This window comes from Hyla sarda, chromosome 2 (genome assembly GCF_029499605.1).
Source record: "Hyla sarda isolate aHylSar1 chromosome 2, aHylSar1.hap1, whole genome shotgun sequence".
NCBI classification, from domain to species: domain Eukaryota; kingdom Metazoa; phylum Chordata; class Amphibia; order Anura; family Hylidae; genus Hyla; species Hyla sarda.
The window spans coordinates 30992126-31016721 of NC_079190.1; the positions used below are offsets into that span (position 1 = coordinate 30992126).

Below are 24596 nucleotides of genomic sequence, written 5' to 3' on the forward strand. Positions count from 1 at the left end.
GGGGAATGTGTGCAGCCTTATCCAATCATAGCTAATCTCACGCTGAATTGCTCTGGGCTGTATGTGGCAGAGTGAGGGAGGAAGTTCTCTCCTGTATGGCTTCAGATGATGTCACACCTGCTGGGGAACGCCCCTTCCCAGTCTGTGAATCTGACTGAGCAGAAAATACAGAGCAATATCAAGGTAGAAAACTAAAAAATAATAAAAATAAAGGCAGGGGGTGGTTTATCATGTTGGGGGCAGTGAACTGGGAGAATTATAAAATGTATCAAGTTAATGTGAGGTACTCTTTAAGGCCAGCAACAGTCCAGGATTTACATTTTCCCCTGTTCAATTCCAATAGAGTAACTGGAAAAAACCTGAAATGTGGGTAGGTCTTGAGGACTGCATTGCTCTAATACAGATTAGGTGATACCAACCTCTGACTTTGGGTATACATGCCGTCTAATCTATTACATAATAAGCAGTGATTGTGTGGTGGCCCAGTACAGGAGTTGCACCCCTGTACCCTTGCTGCCCTGTCAGCCAGACTCGATTCAGTGACCCCTGGGCCCCTTTTTTTTGTCTGTATCAACTAAATAGTTAACTACTAGTGTTGGGCGCGAATATTCGAAATGCAAATTTTTATTGTGAATATCGCAACTTTGCGATTTCGTGAATATTTAGAATATAGTGATATATATTCGTAATGACGAATATTCTTTTTTTTTTTTTTTTTTGTGAATATGCGAATGTATGCGAATATGCAAATATTCACGAATATAGGCACCTCCAGTCAGAGGACACTGATCCCTCCCTTCTTTTAGCTGAAAGATATAATCGCACATGTGCACAATGCGATTTCATTACAAATTTTTGCAGGGGAAGAAAAAAAGTAACATAGCGAATATGCAAATTTCGCAAACATAGGATGAATATTCATCCATATATTCATGAAATATCACAAATTCGAATATGGCCCCTGCCGCTCATCACTATTAATTTCACTATTAATTACCACCTGTATTATCTATTGTAATGAATATGATTTGTCATATACCTTTAACCACTTAGGGGCCAAGGGCGTACAGGTATGCCCTCGCTCCCTGGTACTTAAGGACCCAGGGCGTACCTGTACCGGACCGGGATGCCTGCTGAAATCATTCAGCAGGCATCCCGTGAAAATGCCCCGAGGGGGTCCTTAATTCAGTCTGGCGATCTGCAGTGATTCCGGGTCATACGGGTTTCTGGTGACCCGGTGACCTGGAAAATAAGTGGGATCGGGACTGTCCAAGACACCCACGATCCCCCTGAAGGGATAGGAGTGAGGTGGCAAGGGTGCCACCCCTCCTATCCCTGCTATTGGCCGGTGAGAAGCGACGGGGTGTTAAAGTTCGGTTCCCCCGTTCTGCCCACCCACTGTATTCCGGGCAGAACGGGGGGAACTGTCCTGTGACCAGAGGTCACTTACCATCGGCGGTGATCAGCAGCTGCGATGATGTGCGGCTGGCTCCCTGGTGCAGACTACGGAAGCCGGTGAGTTGCCTAGCAACATCTGGAGGGCTACAGTTTGGTCTCTAAACATGCTGGGATTTGTATTTTTGTAACATCTGGAGGGCTACAGCTTAGAGACCACTATACAGTGGTCTCTAAACTGTAGTCCTCCAGATGTTGCAAAAATACAACTCACAGCATGCCCAGACAGCTTTTTGGGCATGCTGGGATTTGTAGTTTTGCAACAGCTGGAGGGCTATAGTTTGGAGATCACTGTGCAGTGGTCTCTAAACTGTGGCCCTCTAGATCTTACAAAACTATAACTCCCAGCATGCCCACACAGCAGTTTGCTGTGTGGGCATGCTGGGAGTTGTAGCTTTGCAACACCTGGAGGGCCACAGTTTGGAGATCACTGTGCGGTGGTTTATAAACCGTGGCCCTCTAAATCTTGCTATGCTGGGAGTTGTAGTTGTGTACCTCCAGCTGTTGTATAACTACATCTCCCAGCATGCTCTTCGCCAATCAGTACATGCTGGGAGTTGTAGTTTTGCAACAGCTGGAGGCACACTGTTTGGAAAATTAGATTACAGAACTTAACTGAAGGTTTTCCAACCAGTGTGCCTCCAGTTGTTTCAAAAGTACAACTCCCAGCATGCACAGTCTGTCAGTTGTAGTTTTGCAACAGCTGGAGGTTTGCCCCCCATGTGAATGTACAGGGTACATTCACACGGGCGGGTTTACAGTGAGTTTCCTGCTTGAAGTTTGAGCTGCAGCAAATTTTCCGATGCAGCGCAAACTCCTAGCGGGAAACCCACTGTAAACCCCCGCCAGTGCGAATGTACCCTAAAAACACTACACTACACTAACACAAAACAAAGGATAAAACACTACATATACACCCCCTTACACTGCCCCCCCCCCCCAAATAAAAATGACTGGCGCACTACAATGCTCAGAAGAGAAGGAGGGCCATTGGGCTTTTGGAGAGAAAATTTGTCCGGAAATGAAGGCCACGTGTGTTAACAAATCCCCCATAGTGCCAGAACAATGGACCCCCCCCCCACACACACATGTGACCCCATTTTGGAAACTGCACCCCTCACAGAATTTAATAAGGGGTGCAGTGACCATTTATGCCCCACAGGTGTCTGACAGATTTTTTGGAACAGTGGTCAGTGAAAATGAAACATTTAATATTTCTTTTGCTCAGCCCACTGTTCCAAAGATCTGTCAAACGCCAGTGGGGTGTAAACGCTCACTGTACCCCTTATTAAATTCTGTGAAGGGTATAGTTTCCACATGTGGGGGGGTCCACTGTTCTGGCATCATGGGGGACTTTGTAAACGCACATGGCCCCCTGACTTCTGTTCCAACCAAATTCTCTCTCCAAAAGCTCAATGGCGGTCCTTCTCTTCTGAGCATTGTAGTGCGCCAGCAGAGCAATTGACATCCACACATGGGGTATTTTCATACTCCTATTATTCCTTGTAAAAATTGATGAAAAACAAGCATTTTGGTGCAAAAACCTTTTTTTTTCATTTACACATCTGACTTTAACGAAAAGACATCAAACACCTGTGGGATGTCAAGGCTCACTGTACCCCTTGTTACGTTCTTTGAGGTGTGTAGTTTTCAAAATAGTATGCCATGCATTTTTTTTTTTTATGCTGTTCTGGCACCATAGGGGCTTCTTAAATGCGACATACCCCCCAAAAACCATTTCAGCAAAATTTGCTTTCCAAAAGCCAAATGTGACTCCTTCTCTTCTGAGCATTGTAGTGCGCCCGTAGTGCACTTGACGTTCACGCATGGGGTATTTCCATACTCAGAAGAGATGGGGTTACAAATTTTGGGGGACATTTCCTCCTATTACCCCTTGTAAAAATTAAAAATTTGGGGAAAAAACAGCATTTTAGTGAAAAAAACAAAATAATTAATTTATACATCCGGCTTTAACGAAAAGTCGTCAAACACCTGTGGGGTGTCAAGGCTTTCTGGACCCCTTGTTATATGAAGACCCCTCAAATCCACTTCAAAGCTGAACTGATACCTGAAAAATTCTGATTTTGAAAATGTTGTGAAAAACTGGAAAATTGCTGCTGAACTTTGAAGCCCTCTGATGTCTTCCAAAAGTAAAAACATGTCAACTTTATGATGCAAACATAAAGTAGACATATTGTATATGTGAATCAATATGTAATGTATTTGAAATGTCCATTTTCCTTATAAGCAGAGAGTTTCAAAGTTAAAAATATGCAAAATTTTTAAAATTTTCATAACATTTTTGAGTTTTTCACCAAGAACTGATGCAAGTATCGACAAAAATTGCATTAGGGTGCCTACAGCTGTTGCATTAGTTCATATTGATCTCTCTCCCACCAAGCAATCGCTCCACCCATTGAAGCAGACAGACTCCCTGTCATCAGCTGACTAGTGATGTCAGGTCTCGGCCGCATTGCAACCTGGGAAAAAATCTGAGACAACAGTCATTTTGTATGCTGTTAAAAATAAATATTTGGGCGAAAATCACATAAGAATTGTGAGAAAACCATCACACACAGGTTCAGACACTATATTATGAAGTACACTAACTTTACAGCCCCTGTAGCATAGTCAAATAAAAAAAAAATCCTGGAATGCCCATTTAAGACTGTTACTTACACCCGTCTAACTCAGTAAAGCTGCCGTTGCTCTGTAACTTGGCGTCAGAGTCATTATTTGCCCGGTGCCTAGCCCAGGATCCAACGGTATACCTTAAGTGGAGAAGAAGCGTCACGAACATAAGGGGTCAATGCCATCTGCCCCTAGGGTAATTCCATCTGCCCTCATCACATCCTCACCACAACTTTATAGAAGAGCGCATATTGTAAGTAGTGTGAAACTCCTTTCTTAGGACTCAGTTAAGGTTTACAGGATATGCCATAAATGTCTGAGGTGGAAATACTCCTTTAAATTAGGTCCCAACAGGTCTACATTTGCTCAGGTTTGCTTATTTTTTTTCTTAAATCTTAAAGAAAAACAAAAAAAAAAAAAAAAACATCAAGGAACTAATTTACTTGACTAAACCGTTGTTTTAATATCTAAAAAATGTATGTGCCCCCATATGGTGAATGACTGGGCACATTGCCCAGTGTGGGTCTCTGTAGAACGGTGGTATGCATGAACTCTTCAACTGACTTGTGAGAAAGATTATGTTCTATTACACGTTATGCATTTAACCCTAAACTTGTCTGACATAGTAAGTAGTTAGGTTGTTAAGAGCACAGATTAACTATGCTGCCCATAGATAAAGTAAAAGCTGAAAAATAAAAAAGAAATGAACCAAAAATCGTGACCTTTGACCTCTTAAATACTAAATTCATGTGGGGAAATTGCAGGAGCATACTTTGCAAGACTAATGCTCAGTTATATCCTAAGTCACTTTTAAAGGGAAAGTGTTTTTATGTTTTAACTTTTTCTAGTAAACATATTTTTACATTTAAAATTGTTATTCTTCTGTTGGTTACATCTTTATTTTACAATAATACAGAATTTTAGCAGGTTTTTATTCTGGTCACTGGGGAAATTTATCAAAACCTGTGCAGAGGGAAAGTTGCCCAGTTGCCCATAGCAACCAATCAGATCACCTCTTTTATTTTTAATAAGGCCCCTGTAAAAAGAAAGAAGCAATCTGATTGGTTGCTATGAGCAACTCAGCAACTTTTCCTCTGGACAGGTTTTGATAAATCTTCCCCACTGAGCTTAAAAATAAGCTGTACTGTGGCGAAAACTGTTCAGCAGTTAGGATTACAGTGAAAAGTTATACCAGTATATAGGTAAGACAGCATCAGGCCATTCACAATAGGTGTTGGTCACAGCTCCCCTTCTCCCCCTCCCTGCACAATGACCTTGCACAGGTCACAGAGCATGCAGAGAAAACTCTACCATAGAAATCATCATATTTAGTGTCTATTCACACGTACAGTATTCTGTGCAGATTTGATACGCAGGATTTGAAGCTGCGTTCAGTCTTTTAGTTTACATTGAAATCTGCAGCAGAAAATCCTGCGCATCAAATCTGCGCAGAATACTGTACGTGTGAATAGACCATTAAACACCTGTTTCCTTGTGGTTAGTGGTGCAGTCAGGATAAAGCCAACTCTGAGATGATAGAAGCCCTCCAAGGCCTGTCAACTATTGCTCTTCCATCTTATACCCATAACCTATACCCTTTTTTCCTCACCTACTCCCAATTAATATGGAGGTCAGTTCTTAAGTAAAGACATCATCCAAACTGAACAACTTTAAATCTATGAAAAAAAGTGTTAAAAGCAGATGCCAGATATATCAGGTACCATGTTTCATAGACATTAGGTTATAGAACAACAGTATTTGCCATCCTATATCTAGGAAGTCAGAGGTGTAGCTTGTAGCATATGGGCCCCGATGCAAAATCTGCAACAGGGCCCCATATGCCAATTCAAATACTTGGTTTCTTATGTGCTTTGGGGCCCCCTTATGCACCAGAGCCCCAGTGCGACTGCTACCTCTTCTACCTTTAGATAGTACATATTATTGTATGTTCTTCTCATGCGGTGGGCTTTGGCTTCATTCAGGATTCAGTGAACCTAGTTGTTATTTTTGTGTCACCATTCTGCAGGCACGTTGGACAGTTCCTTGAACCGGGTAGACGTTGACAGAGACTTTGTACTGATGTTCTACGTCATTGATGAAAATATCAGCTGGTACCTGGAGGAGAACATTCAAACGTATTGCTCTGAGCCTGACGCGGTAGATGTGGAGGATGAAGACTTTCAGGAAAGCAACAAGATGCACGGTGAGTGTTCCCCAAAATGTCTCAACAAGAACAAACATGACTTGGGGTCAGTAGATCCTATGCTGAGCAAAACCACCACCACCACCACCACTTAGTCATAAGCAACATGTATTATAACTTAGCCACATAACATATAAAATACTCCCTACATAGCTAAAATGAAGGGTCCTTGGAAGTCCACACTTTGACACCATTTGATAAACCTCAAGACTACTCCTGTATGGCGCAGGGGAAAACCCTTCCAGGTGACACTGCCCACAGGAATTATGCACTGGGCTTAACTCATGCCCACCAATCACCATTACAGGTAAGATCAGGTCTGCAAGACATTGAACTTAAAACATTTAGATAACCTTTTATCTATCGACATCCAAGGACTTTTTTCTCCTTCCGCTATTGTGACTAGAGATGAGCGAATTTTTTAAAAAATTCAATTCGGACGATTTGCCGAATTTTCAAAAAAAATTTGGTTAGCTCCAAATTTATTCGCAACGAATCTGTATTAAAAATGGCTATTTCTGGACTATAGAGAGCCTCAATAGGGGTGAAGGACACTTTGCCTTGCTGTAACACGCATAGGGTGTGTGCTGGGTTAGTGAAATAATACTGTTATTCAGTATGACATGCAGATTAGAGGCGTCACTATTAGAATCACTGTCACAGAGCGGCATAATGACAGAGCCTGGTGGTGGCGGCAGCATGAGGAAACCATATAGTGGCTGAATGACCCAGCCTGGAGGTGCCAACAGCCTGACGGGACCATAGGGCCTCACAATTAAAAGATTAAAGATATTTTTGAACATTGAAATTGAAGATTCATTTAAATTGAAGATTTCAAATTGGTGAACCTAAAAAGTTTTATTTATTGTGGCAGCAGCATGAGAAGACAACATGGTGGTACAGGGACACAGCCTGGAGGTGGCTGAAGCATGAGGAGACCATATAGTGGCTGAATGACACAGTCTGTAGTTGGCGACAGCATGAGGAGAACAAATAGTGGCTGAATGACACAGCCTGGAGTTAGAAGCAGCCAGAGCAGACCATATAGTGATTGAATGACACAGCCTTGAGTTGGCGGCAGCATGAGGAGACCATATAGTGGCTGAATGACACAGCCTGGAGGTGGCAGAAGCATGAGGAGACCATATAGTTACAGAATGAGACAGCCTGGAGGTCGCAGCAGCATGAGGAGAACATATGGTGGCAGAATGTCTTGCAGATGGGGGGGGGAACACTTCAGGAACCTCTTGACAATTAGATTGAACACGTGTACCATGCAGAGCGCATGACTCAGGCTTCCTTGTTGCAGTGCAGACAAGATGTTCTTCCCGTTGTCGGTCACCATGGTTCCCATTTCCAATTTTCGTGGAGTAAGCTATGATTTAATTTCTTGATGAATGACTTTTAGTAGTTCCTCCTCTGTGTGACTCTGTTCGCCAAGACAAACCATGTGAAGAACAGTGTGACACCGCCATGTCCTGCACACATGGTATACTGGAGGGGCACTGAGACTTGTCCGTGCCGTGAAGGCTGAGGACACGGTGGAGGATGAGGAGGTGGAGTCGCATACTGTCACAGGACCAAGGGCCTTAGAGCGTGGAGAAGGAAGCTGCGTGACCTGTCCAAGTTGCTGTTGTGGCTGTGCAGGAACCACATTCACCCAGTGAGCTGTAAAGGACATGTATTGTCCCTGACCGTAGTTACAGCTCCACATGTTGGCGCTGCTGTGCACTTTGGTACACAACGACAGGCTCAAGGACTGATCCACCTTCTGTTCCAAAAAATTGTGTCTCTTGGACATGGCTTCGCTGATGGATTGCTGGCGGAATGATTGACTTGAAGTAGGAGGAGCAGAAGCATCTGGAGCGACAGAATATGGGACTGATACACAGCTCCCTTCAACTAAGGTGGTGGAGCCTTGGCTGGCTGAAACAGGGAGCAGTGTGCCACTGGGTGATGCAGCAGGCTGGACCACCACATTGGAGCCAATGCCGCTTTATGGTGACGCTGCATATGTTGACTCAGGGACCCTGGCCCCGCTTCACCTTCTGCTGACACATCTTGCATGTGGCCAGGTTAATATCCTCTGGATGTTAGACCTCTTCCACTCCTCTGTGCATGTCCTGGCACTTCTCTGCCTGACATGCTTAGTGCGTATATGAGGGGAGTACAATACGCTCCACTACGCTTAAAACTTTTACTGTACTTTTGGCTGGCCTTTCACAGTATCTAGGCCCTTAAGACTTTAACAGGAACAAAATGGTACACCACTTAGATGTATGTATGTGGTATGCACTTATGAGGGGAGGACAATGGGCTCCAGTACGCTTAAAACAGTATTTTTTTACAACACCAGCAGGTGTGTACTTTTGCTTGACCTTTCACGGTATCTAGGCCCTTAAGACTTTAACAGGAACAAAATGTTATACCACATAGATGTGCATATGTGGTATGCACTTATGAGGGGAGGACAATGCGTTCCAATACGCTTAAAACAGTATTTGTCTACAACACCAGCAGGTGTGTACTTTTGGCTGGCCTTTCACAGTATCTAGGCCCTTAAGACTTTAACAGGAACAAAATTGTACACCACTTAGATGTACGCACAGGTTACACTTAATGGAGGATAATATGCTTTAAGTGCTCTGCACACCCTAACTGGCCGGCGACTATAAGCTTTTCAGCTGTTGTACACACCAGTGCTGCATCAGTCACTGTGTACTACACTAAAAATTGCATCTCTCTCAATCTCACTCCCTTCCCTATCAGTGCTTCTAGGCTGGATTTGGGCTTGAGGTGAATCGCTGTTGTAAAAATGCTTTTCTGTACAACACACTGCTCCCTGTCCCTCTCTGCAATAGAACGCTGATGTGACTGGGAGGTGAATCACTGCTGTAAAAATGCTTTTCTGTGCAAAACACACTGCTCTCTGTCCCTCTCTCTCTGTAATAAAATGCTGATGTGGCTGGCCGGAAGATGGCTGCCGATTATGTAGGGCTGTGACATCACAGGGGTGGCTGGCTGCTAATAGGCTGCATGCTGCATGTGATTTAGGGTTATCCTGCCGACCCTTATCCCCGCCTTCCCAGGATTCCTTGCCCCATGTCCTCACATTTGGTTCCGCCATTTTGGATGCCCGACCCCTGGAGCCTGGACCGCACTAAATGGAGTTTAATAAAGTGATTCGCACTCGTTACAAATCAAATTTTTCCTGAAATTTGTAATGAATTCGGATTCGTTAGATTCAATTTACTCATCCCTAATTGTTATGTGTAGAGCGCCCAGACCCTCACAGTGCCCATTTAACATATTTCACCAGGTCTCATAGTAGCTGTCACTCCTCTCCTTAGGGAAAGTGGAACATATAGGAATTATACCTATATAAAGGTAGTTGTGTGTGTGTGGGGGGGGGGGGGAGAGCCTTTCCGGGCATGGCAATGGGAAATCATGAATTGCCAATTTTCCATTGGTACAACACTTGTAGCACAACTGCATTTGTATTGGGTACGTGATTAGGTAGCTTCATATATCACTGAGCTGCCAGCGTTTGATCTCATGATATATCTCGCCTTATTTTCAGGTCTCAATGGCTTCCTTTTCGGGAACCTTCCGGCTATGGACATGTGTCTCGGAGAGTCTGTGTCCTGGCATTTATTTGGAATGGGTAATGAAGTGGATATCCACTCTGCATTCTTCTATGGTCACACAGTCACCAACCAAGGACACAGAACAGACGTCGTCAACCTGTTCCCCGCGACATTCGTCACAGTGGAAATGACACCGTCAACGCCCGGATCGTGGATGTTGAGCTGTCAAGTCAATGACCATATTCAAGGTAAACAATGGGTTAATGGATTTTGCAGGCATGTAACTAGTCATGAGTCACATAACTACTGCAGCTCTGATAAAGTAGTACAAAGATGTAGCGATGTAATAAAGCGTTCATAGCTAACTCCATAGTTGTATTCATCAATGTATTCCTATGCATCGGTTATAGACCATAATGTTGTTATTCTGATATTAGAATAAAGGGGGAAATTTGTCAAAACTTGTGTTGAGAAAAAGTTGACCAGTTGCCCATAACAACCAATCAGATTTCTTCTTTCATCTTTTAAGAGGCCTGTGAAAAATGAAAGAAGCGATCTGATTGGTTACTATGGGCAACTGGTCAACTTTTCCTCTTCACAGGTTTTTATAAATCTCCCCCAATATTCTTGTCGTCTGGAAAACTGAAATGTCTCAAGACCAAAAAGAAAAATCTAAATTCTCTTAGAGGCTAGGTTTCCACACAGGTTTTATTCTGACGTCTTTTGGAAAACTGCCAGTGCAGTTTTTGAGCCAAAATGAGAAGTGTATTTATAAGGAATGGGAAATATAAAGGAAGGACGTATACTTCTCTTTTGAACTTAAAGGGGTACTCTGGTGGAAAACTTTTCTTTTTTATTAACTGGTGCCAGAAAGTACTTATTAGCTGCTGAATACTTCCAGTACTAATTAGCTGCTGAATACTGCAGAGGAAGTTATTTTCTTTTTGGAACGCAGTGCTCTCTGCTGACATCTCTGTCCAATCTAGGAACTGTCCAGAGGAGCATATGTTTGCTATGGGGATTTTTTCCTACTCTGGACCGTTATTATAATGAACAGAGATGTCAGCAGAGAGCACTGTGCTCTTGATGTCAGCAGATAACTCTGTGTTCCAAATAGAAAATAATTTCCTCTGTACAGAGTGGGCCATTTCTATGGATACACCTTAATAAAATGGGAATGGTTGGTGATATTAACTTCCTGTTTGTGGCACATTAGTATATGTGAGGGGGGAAACTTTTCAAGATGGGTGGTGACCATGGTGGCCATTTTGAAGTCGGCCATTTTGAATCCAACTTTTGTTTTTTCAATAGGAAGAGGGTCATGTGACACATCAAACTTATTGGGAATTTCACAAGAAAAACAATGATGCGCTTGGTTTTAACGTAACTTTATTCTTTCAAGTTTCTGACCACTTATAAAATGTGTTCAATGTGCTGCCCATTGTGTTGGATTGTCAATGCAACCCTCTTCTCCCACTCTTCACACACTGATAGCAACACCGCAGGAGAAATGCAAGCACAGGCTTCCAGTATCCGTATACACTGCTATATACTACTATATACACCGCAGGAGAAATGCTAGCACAGGCTTCCAGTATCCGTATACACTGCTATATACTACTATATACACCGCAGGAGAAATGCTAGCACAGGCTTCCAGTATCTGTATACACTGCTATATACTACTATATACACCGCAGGAGAAATGCTAGCACAGGCTTCCAGTATCCGTATACACTGCTATATACTACTATATACACCGCAGGAGAAATGCTAGCACAGGCTTCCAGTATCCGTATACACTGCTATATACTACTATATACACCGCAGGAGAAATGCTAGCACAGGCTTCCAGTATCCGTATACACTGCTATATACTACTATATACACCGCAGGAGAAATGCTAGCACAGGCTTCCAGTATCCGTATACACTGCTATATACTACTATATACACCACAGGAGAAATGCTAGCACAGGCTTCCAGTATCTGTATACACTGCTATATACTACTATATACACCGCAGGAGAAATGCTGGCACAGGCTTCCAGTATCCGTATACACTGCTATATACTACTATATACACCGCAGGAGAAATGCTAGCACAGGCTTCCAGTATCCGTATACACTGCTATATACTACTATATACACCGCAGGAGAAATGCTAGCACAGGCTTCCAGTATCCGTAGTTTCAGGTGCTGCACATCTCGTATCTTCACAGCATAGACTATTGCCTTCAGATGACCCCAAAGATAAAAGTCTAAGGGGGTCAGATCGGGAGACCTTGGGGGCCATTCAATTGTACCAATCCACTTTCCAGGAAACTGTTCATCTAGGAATGCTCGGACCTGACACCCATAATGTGGTGGTCACCATCTTGCTGGAAAAACTCAGGGAACGTGCCAGCTTCAGTGCATAAAGAGGGAAACACATCATCATGTAGCAATTTCACATATCCAGTGGCCTTGAGGTTTCCATTGATGAAGAATGGCCCCACTATCTTTGTACCCAATATACCGCACCATACCATCAATTTTTGTGTTCCAACAGTCTTGGAGGGATCTATCCAATGTGGGTTAGTGTCAGACCAATAATGGTGGTTTTGTTTGTTAACTTCACCATTCACATAAAAGTTTCCTCATCACTGAACAAAATCTTCTGCGTAAACTGAGGGTCCTGTTCCAATTTTTGTTTTGCCCATTCTGCAAATTCAGTGCGCCGATCTGGGTCATCCTCGTTGAGATGCTGCAGTAGCTGGAGTTTCAGGCACCACTTAGTATAGACACCATTCGAGTTTGGTTAAAACATAACTTTTACTAATATCAGTAAAAAGTGATAATAAGGGGTACACACATGAATTGGGGGCATGAGGAAAAAAGGGGTACAGGTGAAGCCCTATTCTTAAAGTCCCTAATAAATTCTACTCCTAATATAAGTGTGGAAATAGAAAGAAAGCAATATATAAGGGGGTAGTACAATACAATCTTAAAATTGTGGTAGGTCTCTTTTACCTACGCGTTTCGCCCTCCTTAATGATGGGGGGACTCATCAGGGATAAGAGAACCACAAACACAAATAATATAAATGGGTGTACCTAATAGAACAGACGCGATAAAGTAATCAATATTATGATAGAGGGTAAGAGAAGTAAGCAGGCGTCTCAAAAAGGAAGTCTGTGTCAGTCTTAGTCAGAGGTCTGTCATAGAAATATGGTAACAGTTGCACAATAAATAGTACAGATACAGTAATGATACACATCCGCTGCAAAAATTGATGGCTTCAGAGGGTATTCTACAGATAGTAGCCTGTATTGTACATATAAAAGATGACAGCCGCACCAAGATTAGATATTGCACAAAGACTGACAGATATATTATTCAAGTAACCACATATACGATCACAGATTCCTGGACAATAAGCCGGAATGAGATGATAAAATTAGATATGTGGCACATCCAGTGGAGACAGATGTATGTTAGTCTAGGGCGCTGAAAAAAATGTATATGGTAGGGAAAGCTACACCTGATGATGGTGGTAGAATTGTGCCCTTTGGCGGTATGATATCCCACACTGATGATGCTGCCGTGTATGAATCTGGATGTGCCACGAGGACGCCGCAGGCATAAAGTTTCCCCCCTCACATATACTAATGTGCCACAAACAGGAAGTTAATATCACCAACCATTCCCATTTTATTAAGGTGTATCCATATAAATTGCCCACTCTGTAGTTTTCAGCAGCTAATAAGTACTGGAAGGATTAAGATTTTAAGTCTGTTTAACTTTCTGGCACCAGTTGATTTAAAAAAAAAAAAAAGTTTTTCACCGGAGTACCCCTTTAATCCACTTCTGGCTTTGGCTCAAAAACTGCAGTGGCAGATATAACAAATAAAAAAACTAGCGAAAATCTGTCAAATGCTATATCCTAATAAGGTGGTTATTAAAGATGTACTCCGCCTCTAAGCATCTTATTCCCTATCCAAAGAATATGGGATAAGATGTCTTATCGCGAGGGTCCCGAAGCTGGGGCCCCCTTGATCTTCGTGCAGCACCCAGCATTCTAAACAGTATGTTTAGAACGTTGGGTTCCCACGGCGGGGGTTGTGACGTCATGTCATGCCCCTCGTGATGTCACACCATGCCCCCTCCCTTCATGTCTATGGGCGGGGGCGTGATGGGGCCTGGCATGACGTCACGACCATGGCCACCCAAACCTCTGAAAATAACATTCAAAACACCGCGTGCTGCACGGAGATCGATGGGGGGCCCAGCGGCGGGACCCCCGGGATCAGAAATCTTATCCCCTATCCTTTGAGTAGGGGATAGGATGTCTAGGGGTGGAGTACCCCTTTAAAATTTCTCAAATGTTATTGTACATGTAATGTCCATTTATTTGTTTTTGTATTTTTCTGTTTAGGTGTGTATTCACACACTAGTATGTTCAGAGCAGTTTGCAATTTTACCTAGATAGAAAATAGTTAATGCTCTGAATGAATGAAAACTCGGGTGTGGTTATTTAATCAGAGTTCTCCTGCATTCGGGTGCTTGTTATTGTGTGCAATACACTTTCAAGTCTGCTTGAGCATTTACCTTGTATTTATCTGCGTTTTAGCCATGGTTTAATAGTCTTGTTCTTTGTAGATTTTAGTCTGTTACATTTGTTGGTTTTAGGATTAGTTTGTCCATTCTGCTTAGTCTGTGTTCCCACTGTGTCTGAATCTTGTTTGTTACCTGTGCTCTGTATGTGATATTCCTGTTTAGCAATAGATCTCTTTTACCTTTGTGGAGGGGACTCTGGGGGTGTTGTTTATTCCCTTTGTCTACCAAAGGTCTTCTGCGGGATTGAGCCAATTTCTGTTTGTTCATGGAGTCAATTCTGACTCATCCGTTTCCTTGTCTTGTGTCCAGTGTGAAAGGTGTCCTATATTTATATCCTGTTTGGTTGATCTGATCTTTGTCCTTTGTACTTGTACCTGTTTGTGAACAGTGTTCTATGTTACCTGTTCAGTTTAGTGTTTTGGCTCTCAGTTCTTCCGCTATCCCCTTCATTTCCTGGATTCTGCTGTATACTCCTATCATGCCAAGTCTTGTTCATTTTATCATGTCTGCCGTTTATCTGATATCCGGTTTATGAACTGTTTGTTAATTCACTATATTCTGCTCTGTTTGTGAGTTTATATTCTGCCCTGTTAGTATGTGTATTCTGTCTGGTATATCTGGTTGTCTAGTAGTTTTCTGTTTCTGTTGTGGTCTGTGACCGACTATGTATATTATGTGTTTTTACGCCACTGCACTTTAGCGCAGGATGGGACCGACGGCCAATTTTCGATCCATTGTTTAGGATGGATGGGCAAGTAGGCAGGGAGAGTCTTTTTAGGGTCAATTTAGGGCTCACTCTCCCTGTCCCCTGGTCGGTCCTTGATAGTACACATTCCATTGTGCCCCTAGTGTAAAAGGATTTTCCCCAATGCTAGGAACAAATGGATGGGAATTCCCTGTGGATGAATCCCTCCAGCTCTTGTTGACCCTCCTAGAATTTCTCTAATTCCAATAGTAACACCAATAGGGAGAACTTTCTATACCTCATTTATGGATTGAACCTGATAATAATACTGTATGCCATGAGCTCCAGAGCTTCCTCTAAATCCACAAATTTTGCCAGTTCTGGCAGTGGTTGGGAACATATACACCAGATATGGTCTGCACTAGATGAGCATCATTCCTAGTCCGTATAGAGTTGACTATGTGGTCATCTTTCTGGTTCAGCAGATTTTATTAGGAGTGTTAAACTACAAGTTAATACAATAAACATAAAACAAGCAATGAGTCCAAGGTAAAGTAAGTAATTCATACAAATATGTAAAATGCACAATATCTCAAAGAAATACAGTAATATTAGATAATAAAATATGTTAGGTAAGTAAAGTAGGCATTCAAAGACCATACAGTGGTACAATAAGGTGTATTCGCATCCGAGTATCAGTTCCATGTATCTGAATGGGGTGGCTTAGGCGGCAGGACATGGATTTCTGCCATCAGCTGTCTGGGCATGCTGGGAGTTGTAGTTTTGCAACAGCTGGAGGCACCCAGGTTGGGAAACACTGATGTACATGATGGGTCCTCAACAGCACCAGATTTATTAAGAGGCACATATCATACACAATTTAACTGATATAACTTACGCCAATCTAAGATAACTCAAGCTAATTTCTGGTATAAATGATAATAAATCTTTGGGAGGCCATGCTAAGCCCGCTAAAAGTGGTGCAAGCTGCAAATTTTCCCCCAAAATTGGGAATTTGCTATGCTAGAAATAATGGCATACGATCTTTATAAATCCCCCTATGTGTCCTCAATATTGGACTCCCCTTTATTACCTTGAAATTCCTTCTATTTGAGGATGGGTTCTATGTGGCGACTGTTACCGCAAAGGGGGTCACATGCGCAAGGATAACGTAAGTGAATGGGGTCATGTTATGATCTGCCGGTGACAGTTTACACGACCGAACAATGGATTTCTGGTAACGGCCACATGGGGCCGGCTCCACCTATAGGCAAAACAGGCAGCCGCCTAGAGCACACTGTCTCCAGGTCCTGATAGTAACCACTCCCCCCAGTAGTAATGTGATTATATGAGGAGGAGGTTAGTTTATGTTAAAGGGATATTCCGGGCAAAAACATCTTATCCCCTATGGAAAGAATAAGGGATAAGATGTCCGATCGCGGGGGGCCCGCCGCTGGGACCCCTGGATCTCCCTGCAGCAGCCCGCATTCTATGCATAGCTGCGCCAGGCTTCCGAGTCAGGGACGTGACGCCACGCCCCCTCCATTCATGTCTATGGGAGGGGGCGTTGCGGCCGTTATTCCCCCTCCCATAGACATGAAGGAGGGGGCGTGGTGTGACGTCATGTCCCCGTCTCGGAAGCCCGGCGGTTTCCGAAACTTCAGACGCAGCTACGCATAGAATGCGTGCTGATACAGGGAGATCACAGGGGGTCCCAGCGGCAGGCCCCCTGCGATCAGACATCTTATCCCCTATCCTTTCCATAGGGGATAAGATGTTTTTGCCCGGAATACCCCTTTAATGTATCACCCCTGTAATGTTGAGCGTAAATATTTGAAATGCAGATTTTTTATCGTGAATATCAGCACGGTTTCACGTATATTTAGAATATAGTATATATATATATATATTCGGAATGACGAATATTCGTTTTTTTTCTCTTTCACAGTACACATCACAACAATAATGTGTACTGTGTAAAAAAAAAAAGTGATCATCCCTCCCTGCTTCCAGCTTGCGGTCCAAAGAAGGCTCCAATACTATTTACTGTGTGAGTCAGTGGGGAGCGCGGATATTTCATATATGTGAATATGTAAATATTAGCTAATATTGGCACTTCCAAAGGACACTGATCCCTCCCTTCTTTTAGCTTGTGGGCCAATGAGAAGGATGCAAATACAGTTGTCAGAGGTTAGCAACATCCCTAGCAACCAATAGGAATGTTTCCCACCCCTTCACTATATAATCGCGCATGCGCACTATAGGAATTTCATTACGATTTTTACATGAAAAAAAAAATGAACGAACATAGTGAATATGAGAATTTCGCAAACATAGGACGAATATTTGTTCCATATATTCGCGAAATATCGCTAATTCGAATATGGCCCCTGCCGCTCATCACTACACCCCTGTAGTAAGGTGGGGCATGTAAAAGGGCAGGGCGGCAGAATTAGCTTTTGCTTAGGGTGGCAAAAATCCTTGCACCTGTCCTGCATGTAGGTGGCTTTGTTAGTTGCTATGCAGTCCGATTTGTTAGCCTTAGCCTGAACCAGACACCACCTTTCAGTCCTTTAAAGCAGAGGTCCCAACCCAGTCCTCAAGGCTCCAACAACCGTCCAGGATTAGAATATTTCCCTGTTCTATTCCTACAGACTGGGAGGATTGGTTGACGATCACTGCTCTACAGTGTTATATACCAAAAAAAAGACTCATTAAGCAGCACCACAAATTCATCTCCTCATTTCTATAACACATTGTAGCGGGAGAGCCGGGCCTCTATGTAAACCTCAAGCGGAGGTGCCGGATGATCAGAACGGTGAAAGACATATCATGCATCTTCATAAAGAGGAAAATAGGCATCCACACTCACCGCTACTATGGTTGGCATGCTTCACATCTAGAAGCTCTGGCCAGAGACCTCTGAGCGCCCCATGCCTACCTGGTCTGTTGCACCACACTTGAATGGGCACTGTCAGATACAATAACTTTTGATATGTTATAAAGCATGCAAAAACAATATGTTTTGCAATTACTTACATCAGAAAATTTTCAATATTTCATACTGAAAAAGGCAGTCAAAAAAGTGGCATCTTAGGGTCCCCTGCCTCCTGGGACACATACCAGTCCTGCAGTGTCCAGTGGTCATTGACACGTCATGGACACCATGAGTGATTGACAGGGCTGCAGGCAGACCCAGAACTGCTGTGCTTGCTCCCGGCCCTCTGTGAGTCAGAGCAGAGTAAGGGAGGGGGAGGAGTCATCACAGTGAGGAGAAGAGAGGAACACGCCCCATGCCTCTGCATGGACAGGAACCTCACTGAGAAATGATGGCAAGTAAATAAAGGTAATTCTGAATGAAATATAGGTCACAGACACATACAAATTAGATGTACATGATCAGGATTAGGTTCTGAGCAACATATAACAGTTTTTTTTTAGGGGGAGGGGGTTTGACAGGTACGCTTTAAGTACAAAACTAGTTCTCATCTCCCTTAGGGTCTTTGTCTTGCACTATTGGCCGATAGTAAGGTCCTCTATAGATACGCAGCATGGTAATTCCAGCCGGGCAGAACCTATAAAAAATATTTCTTTATTGGTACGTCTGTCTTTACTGACATTAATCATAGACCATGTTCACGTGGACCGCAAGTCAACTTAAAAAAGAAAATCAAATCAGTCAGATGACACAAGATGTCATTGTTGCTATGTACGACCTGGCCTTAACCAGACACCACCTTTCAGTCCTGTAGAGCAGAGGTCCCCAGCCCAGTCCTCAAGGCCACCAACAGTCCAGGATTTAGATTTTTTGCTGTTCTATTCCAAAGGAGTAAATGGAAAAAAAAAAAAAAAGGGGTGAGCCTTGATGGTTGGATTGGGGGCCGCTGTTCTACAGTGTTGCACCTTTGCCAGGATTGTGACCAGAGTCTTTACACTTTTTCTTTCTTTCAGTCAGTGAAAGTAGTGATAATAAACGGTTGTGGAGTCTTGACCTGAAATTGTATACTTTTCTATACTCATAAAGGAATAAATCCGCTGATAGCGGCAGTGATGGAATTTACTGCAGGTTACTGCCTGATGTGTCGAATAGTTCTCATGTGGAAAATTCAGGGGCAGGAATCAATACTAATAATAATACTGATATCAGCAAAAACCATAAAATTATACAACGGAAACTGCTTACTATAGTGGGTATCCAGTCATATATGGGGCCACAGGTTCAATGAATTTAATGTGTATTAGTTATTATAGGTAAACATTTTAGTTTGCCATTTTTTTCATTTCAAAATAGTTGTAGTAGTAGAGGCTAGTACTGTACCTATAGGAGGTGATGAGGCAGTAGTTTCAACGAGACCTAAGTACACAAGTCTGTACTACTGTATATGGTTGATCATGACTAGAGATGAGCAAAATTTACAAAACAGGTTTGGTTTGCGGTGTGTAACCAGACAAAACCTGTAATGCAATAACCCTCAAAACTTGGGTATAACACTGCCTAAGAGCTCTGTATAACACTGCTAGGGTAACCTTATGGGTTCATTGGTTGTGTATGTCTTGGCCTGGTAGTAGCAGCAGCAAGCATGCTGGTGTGGCAGTAGTACTAGTCATCTGACAACAGGCTGTGGTGGACTACTGGTAGTTGTAGCCAGCGGACAGCAGGCAGTGGTAGACTAGTGATACTGGTAGATAGTGGACAGCAGGCAGTGGTGGACTACTGGTAGCTGTAGCCAGCGGACAGCAGGCAGTGGTAGACTAGTGGTATTGGTAGATAGTGGACAGCAGGCAGTGGTGGACTACTGATAGTGGTAACCTGTGGACAGCAGGGGTGGGGGACTACTGATAGTGGTAACCTGTGGACAGCAGGGGTGGGGGACTACTGATAGTGGTAACCTGTGGACAGCAGGGGTGGTGGACTACTGATAGTGGTAACCTGTGGACAGCAGGGGTGGTGGACTAGTGATAGTTGTAGAAGCATGTGACAATTCACTCTGCCAAGCAAGGAGTGCAGGTGCAGTGGCAAAGACAGAGTGCTGTGTATTGTCACATGCTCCTCCATAGTCAGCCATTTAAGGATTGAGGAGCTGTGCTGCCAGAACACAGGAACTGGGGATCATATAGGGCGAAGCTGGTATACAGAACAGGGCCAAAGTGAAGCATCGGGATATTAGTGAGTAAGTTATTATAACTATTACTACAGTTTGCTATAAACTTCATAAAAGGTTGCCATCCCCTTTAAAACAGTGGATAACGCAGAATGAGCAGAAACAGACTCACAGTAAATAAATACATCTGACTCTTCTCTAGACTGAATGTAAAGTCCCTTAATCTTAAATCCCTCACTTAAGACAAAAACATACTTTAGATCAAAGACACTCACATACTTCTGGACTCCCTATCCTAGTTCAGTCTTTAACCCATTATGACCCTAAGGATGGGAGCATTTTTTTCAAATTTGACCTCTATCACTTTATACATACATAACTCTGGGATGCTTTTACTTATAAATTTGATTCTGAGATAGTTTTTTTTCGTGACATATTCTACTTTATGTTAGTGGTAAATTTTTGTTGATACTTGCATCATTTCTTGGTGAAAAATGCAAAAATTTCAGGAACAATTAGAAAATTTAGCATTTTTCTAACTTTGAAGCTCTCTGTAAGAAAAAGGCACATGTCAAATAAATTACACATTGATTCACATATACAATATGTCTACTTTATGTTGGCATCGTAAAGTCAACACGTTTTTACTTTTTGAAGACATCAGAGGGCTTCAAAGTATAGCAGCAATTTTCCTCCAAAAATTTCAAAATCAGAATTTTTCAGGGACCAGTTAAGTTTTGAAGTGAATATGAGGGTCTTTATGTTGGAAATCCCCTATAATGGACCCCAATATGAAAACTGCACCAATCAAAGTATTCAGTAATTTTTTTACACTAACATGTTATTGTAGCCCCATTTTTTTTCATTTTTACAAGGGGGAAAAAAGTTAAAAAGCCCCCCCAAAACTTTTTTTTTTCTCTCGAGTAAGGAAATAACCCATATGTGGATGTAAAATGCTCTGTGGGTGCACTAGAGGGCTCAGAAGGGAAGGAGTGACAATTGCATTTTGGAGAATGAATTTTGCTGAAATGGTTTTTGGGGGCATGTCGCATTTAGGAAGCCCCCATGATGCCAGAACAGTAAAAAAAAAAAAAAAAAAAACATAGCATGCTATTTTGGAAACTACACCCCTCAAGGAAAGTAACAAGGGGTAAATTGATTGTTTATACCTCATAGGTGATTGACAAATTGTTGTTAAAATGTGACGTAAAAATCTAAAATAAAACAATTTTCAATAAAATGTTTCATTTTCCCAAGGGGTAATGGGAAAAAAAAGCCCCAAAAAATTTGTAACACCATTTCTTCTGAGTATGGAAATACCCCATGTGTGGATATAAAGTGCACTGCGGGCGAACTACAATGCTCAGAAGAGAAGTAACGCTATTGGGCTTTAGGAGAGAGAAGTTGGTTGGAATAGAAGTCGGGGGCCATGTGCGATTACAAAGCCCTCCATGATGCCAGAACAGTGGACCCCCCACATGTGACCCCATTTTGAAAACTACACCCCTCACGGAATGTAATAAGGGGTGCAGTGAGCATTTACACCCCACTGGCGTTTGACAGATCTTTGGAACAGTGGGCTGTGCAAATGAAAAATAAAATTTTTCATTTTTACGGACGACTGTTCAAAAAATCTGTCAGACACCTGTGGGGTGTAAATGCTCACCGCACCCCTTGTTACATTTGAGGGGTCTAGTTTCCAAAATGGGGTCACATGGACTTTGTAAACACACATTACCTTCAATTCCAGTCTAATTCTCTCTCTAAAAGCCCAATGGCACCCCTTCTATTCTGAGCATTGTAGTTTGCCCTCAGAGCACTTTACATCCACAAATGGGGTATAACATTTTGAAATGGGGTTACAAATTTTGGGGAGTTTTTTTTCCTAGTACCCCTTGTGAAAATTAAAAAATTGGGGTAATGCCAGCGTTTCAGGAAAAAAAACACATTTTTGATTTTCACGTCCAACTTTAAAAAAAATTCGTCAAAGACCTGTGAGGTGTTAAAGGGGTACTCCGCCCCTAGACATCTTATCCCCTATCCAAAGGATAGGGGATAAGATGACAGATCACCGGGGTCCTGTTGCTGGGGATGCCCGGGATCTCGGCTGCGGCACCCCGCTAACATTACTGCACAGAGCAGACTCGCTCCATGCGTAATGACGGGTATTACAGGGGCCAGAGCATCATTACATCACGGCTCCGCCCCCTTGTGACATAACGGCCCACCCCCTCAATATAACTCCTCTATGGGAGGGGGCGTGGCGGCCTGCCCCCTTAATGCAAAATATGGGAGGGGGCGTGATGGCCGCCTTTGGATAGGGGATAAGATGTCTAGGGGCGGACTACCCCTTTAAGGCTCACTATACCCCTTGATACATTCCGTGAGGGGTGTAGTTTCCAAAATGGGGTCACATGTGGGTGTTTTTTTTTTTTTTTGCATTCATGTCGGAACCGCTGTAAAATCATCCACCCCTGTGCAAATCACCAATTTAGGCCTCAAATGTACATAGTGCTCTCTCACTTCTGAGCCTTGTTGTGGGTCCACAAAGCATTTTACGTCCACATATGGGGTATTTCCGTACTCAGGAGAAATTGCGTTACAAATTTGGGGGGTCTTTTTTTCCTTTTACCTCTTGTGAAAATGAAAAGTATGGGGCAACACCAGCATGTTAGTGTAAAAATTTTAGTTTTTTTACACTAACATGCTGGTGTAGCCCCTAACTTTTCCTTTTCATAAGGGGTAAAAGGAGAAAAATCGCCCCAAAATTTGTAATGCAATTTTTTCATCTGTGGCCCTAAACTATTTCCTTGAAATATGACAGGGCTCTGAAGTGAGAGAGTGCCATGCGCGTTTGAGGCCTAAATTAGGGATTTGCAATAGGGTACAAGGATGGGGCTCTCCACCAAAACCCTACAGCAGTGTTTCCCAAACAGGGTTCCTCCAGCTGTTGCAAAACTCCCAGCCTGTCAGGACAGTCAATGGCTGTCCCACAATAGTGGGAGTTGTTGTTTTGCAACAGCTGGAGGCTCTGTTTAGGAAACACTGCCTTTTGAGACTTTTTCATTTTTATTGGGGGGGGGGGATGTGTAAGGATGTGTATATGTAGTGTTTTACTTTTTATTTTGTGTTAATGTAGTGTAGTGTTTTTAGGGTGCATTCACACGGGCGGGGGTTCACAGTGAGTTTTCCGCTGGGAGTTTGAGCTGCGGCGGCAAATTTGCGGCAGCTCAAACTTGTAGAAGGAAACCCACTGTAAACCCCTGCCCGTGTGAATGTACCCTGTACATTCACATGGGAGGGGGGGGGAGGCACCCCAAACCTTCAGCTATTGCAAAACTACAACTTCCAGAATGCATTGACAGACCGTACATGCTTGGAGTTGTAGTTTTGCAACAGCTGTAGGCACACAGTTGGGGAACCACTGAGTTAAGAAACAGACTCTGGGTCAGTGATTCCAACCCGTGTGCCTCCAGCTGTTGCAAAACTTCAACTCCCAGCATGTGCGGTCTGTCAGTGCATTCTGGGAATTGTAGTTTTGCAACAGCTGAAGGCACACGGGTTGGAATCACTGAGTTAGGAAATAGACTCTAGCTTCGTGTTTCCCAACCAGTGTGGCTACAGCTGTTGCAAAACTACAACTCCCAGCATGCACTGACAGCCAAAAGGCATGCTAGGAGTTGTAGTTATACAACAACTGGGGAAGAACAGTTTGGAGACCGCTAAGTAGTACCAGGACCTGTACGCCCTCCGTCCCCAACAGGTTAACCTATTCACTCTCTTTAATGTATATGTATGTGGGCAGGAATACGTTAATGTAAAGTGACATGTATTTATGTCATGAAGCGTTAACAGTCTTTTGACCTTAAAGTTAAGATGACTGGTGTCGAGGGGGGGGGGGGGTGGTGTTTTGGGGGAGGCTGCAGTGTAATAGCAGGGTCCAGATCAGCTGAGGTGGAGGCTGGTAGGTCGGCTATCTAAGAAAACAGTCAGCCTGTATAAGGAGGGAGCCGATAACACTGATCAATGCTATGCTATAGCACAACATTAAATAGTGTTTACAGTTAAAAGATAACATGTAATAGTCTCCTATGGGCACTACAAATAATTAAAAAAAATGTTGTAATAAATGTGAATAGGCCCCTGCCCTAACAAAAGTTTAAATCACCCCCTTTTTTAATCTTTCAAATAAAATAATGTAGTCCCTGTCATCAAACCATATTTTCTAAACTAACTCAGATTATATTCCCTAACTACTCTAAACACCCCTCCTGTCCTTAAAATAAAATTGTGTGAGCTCCCGGCAGGAGAAAGTGGGCGTTCCCCAGCAGGGGC

At 43.0% G+C, this 24596-nt stretch overlaps 1 protein-coding gene across 1 annotated transcript in view; it reads left to right on the forward strand.

Annotated features, from left to right (window-relative positions):
* HEPHL1 (hephaestin like 1) overlaps positions 1–24596 on the forward strand; it is a 112494-nt gene that overhangs the window by 36662 nt on the left and 51236 nt on the right. The window contains exons 4-5 of the mRNA XM_056561481.1: positions 6113–6289; positions 9870–10124. Of these exons, the coding sequence (XP_056417456.1) occupies positions 6113–6289; positions 9870–10124 (432 nt within the window). The remainder of the gene's footprint in view (positions 1–6112; positions 6290–9869; positions 10125–24596) is intronic.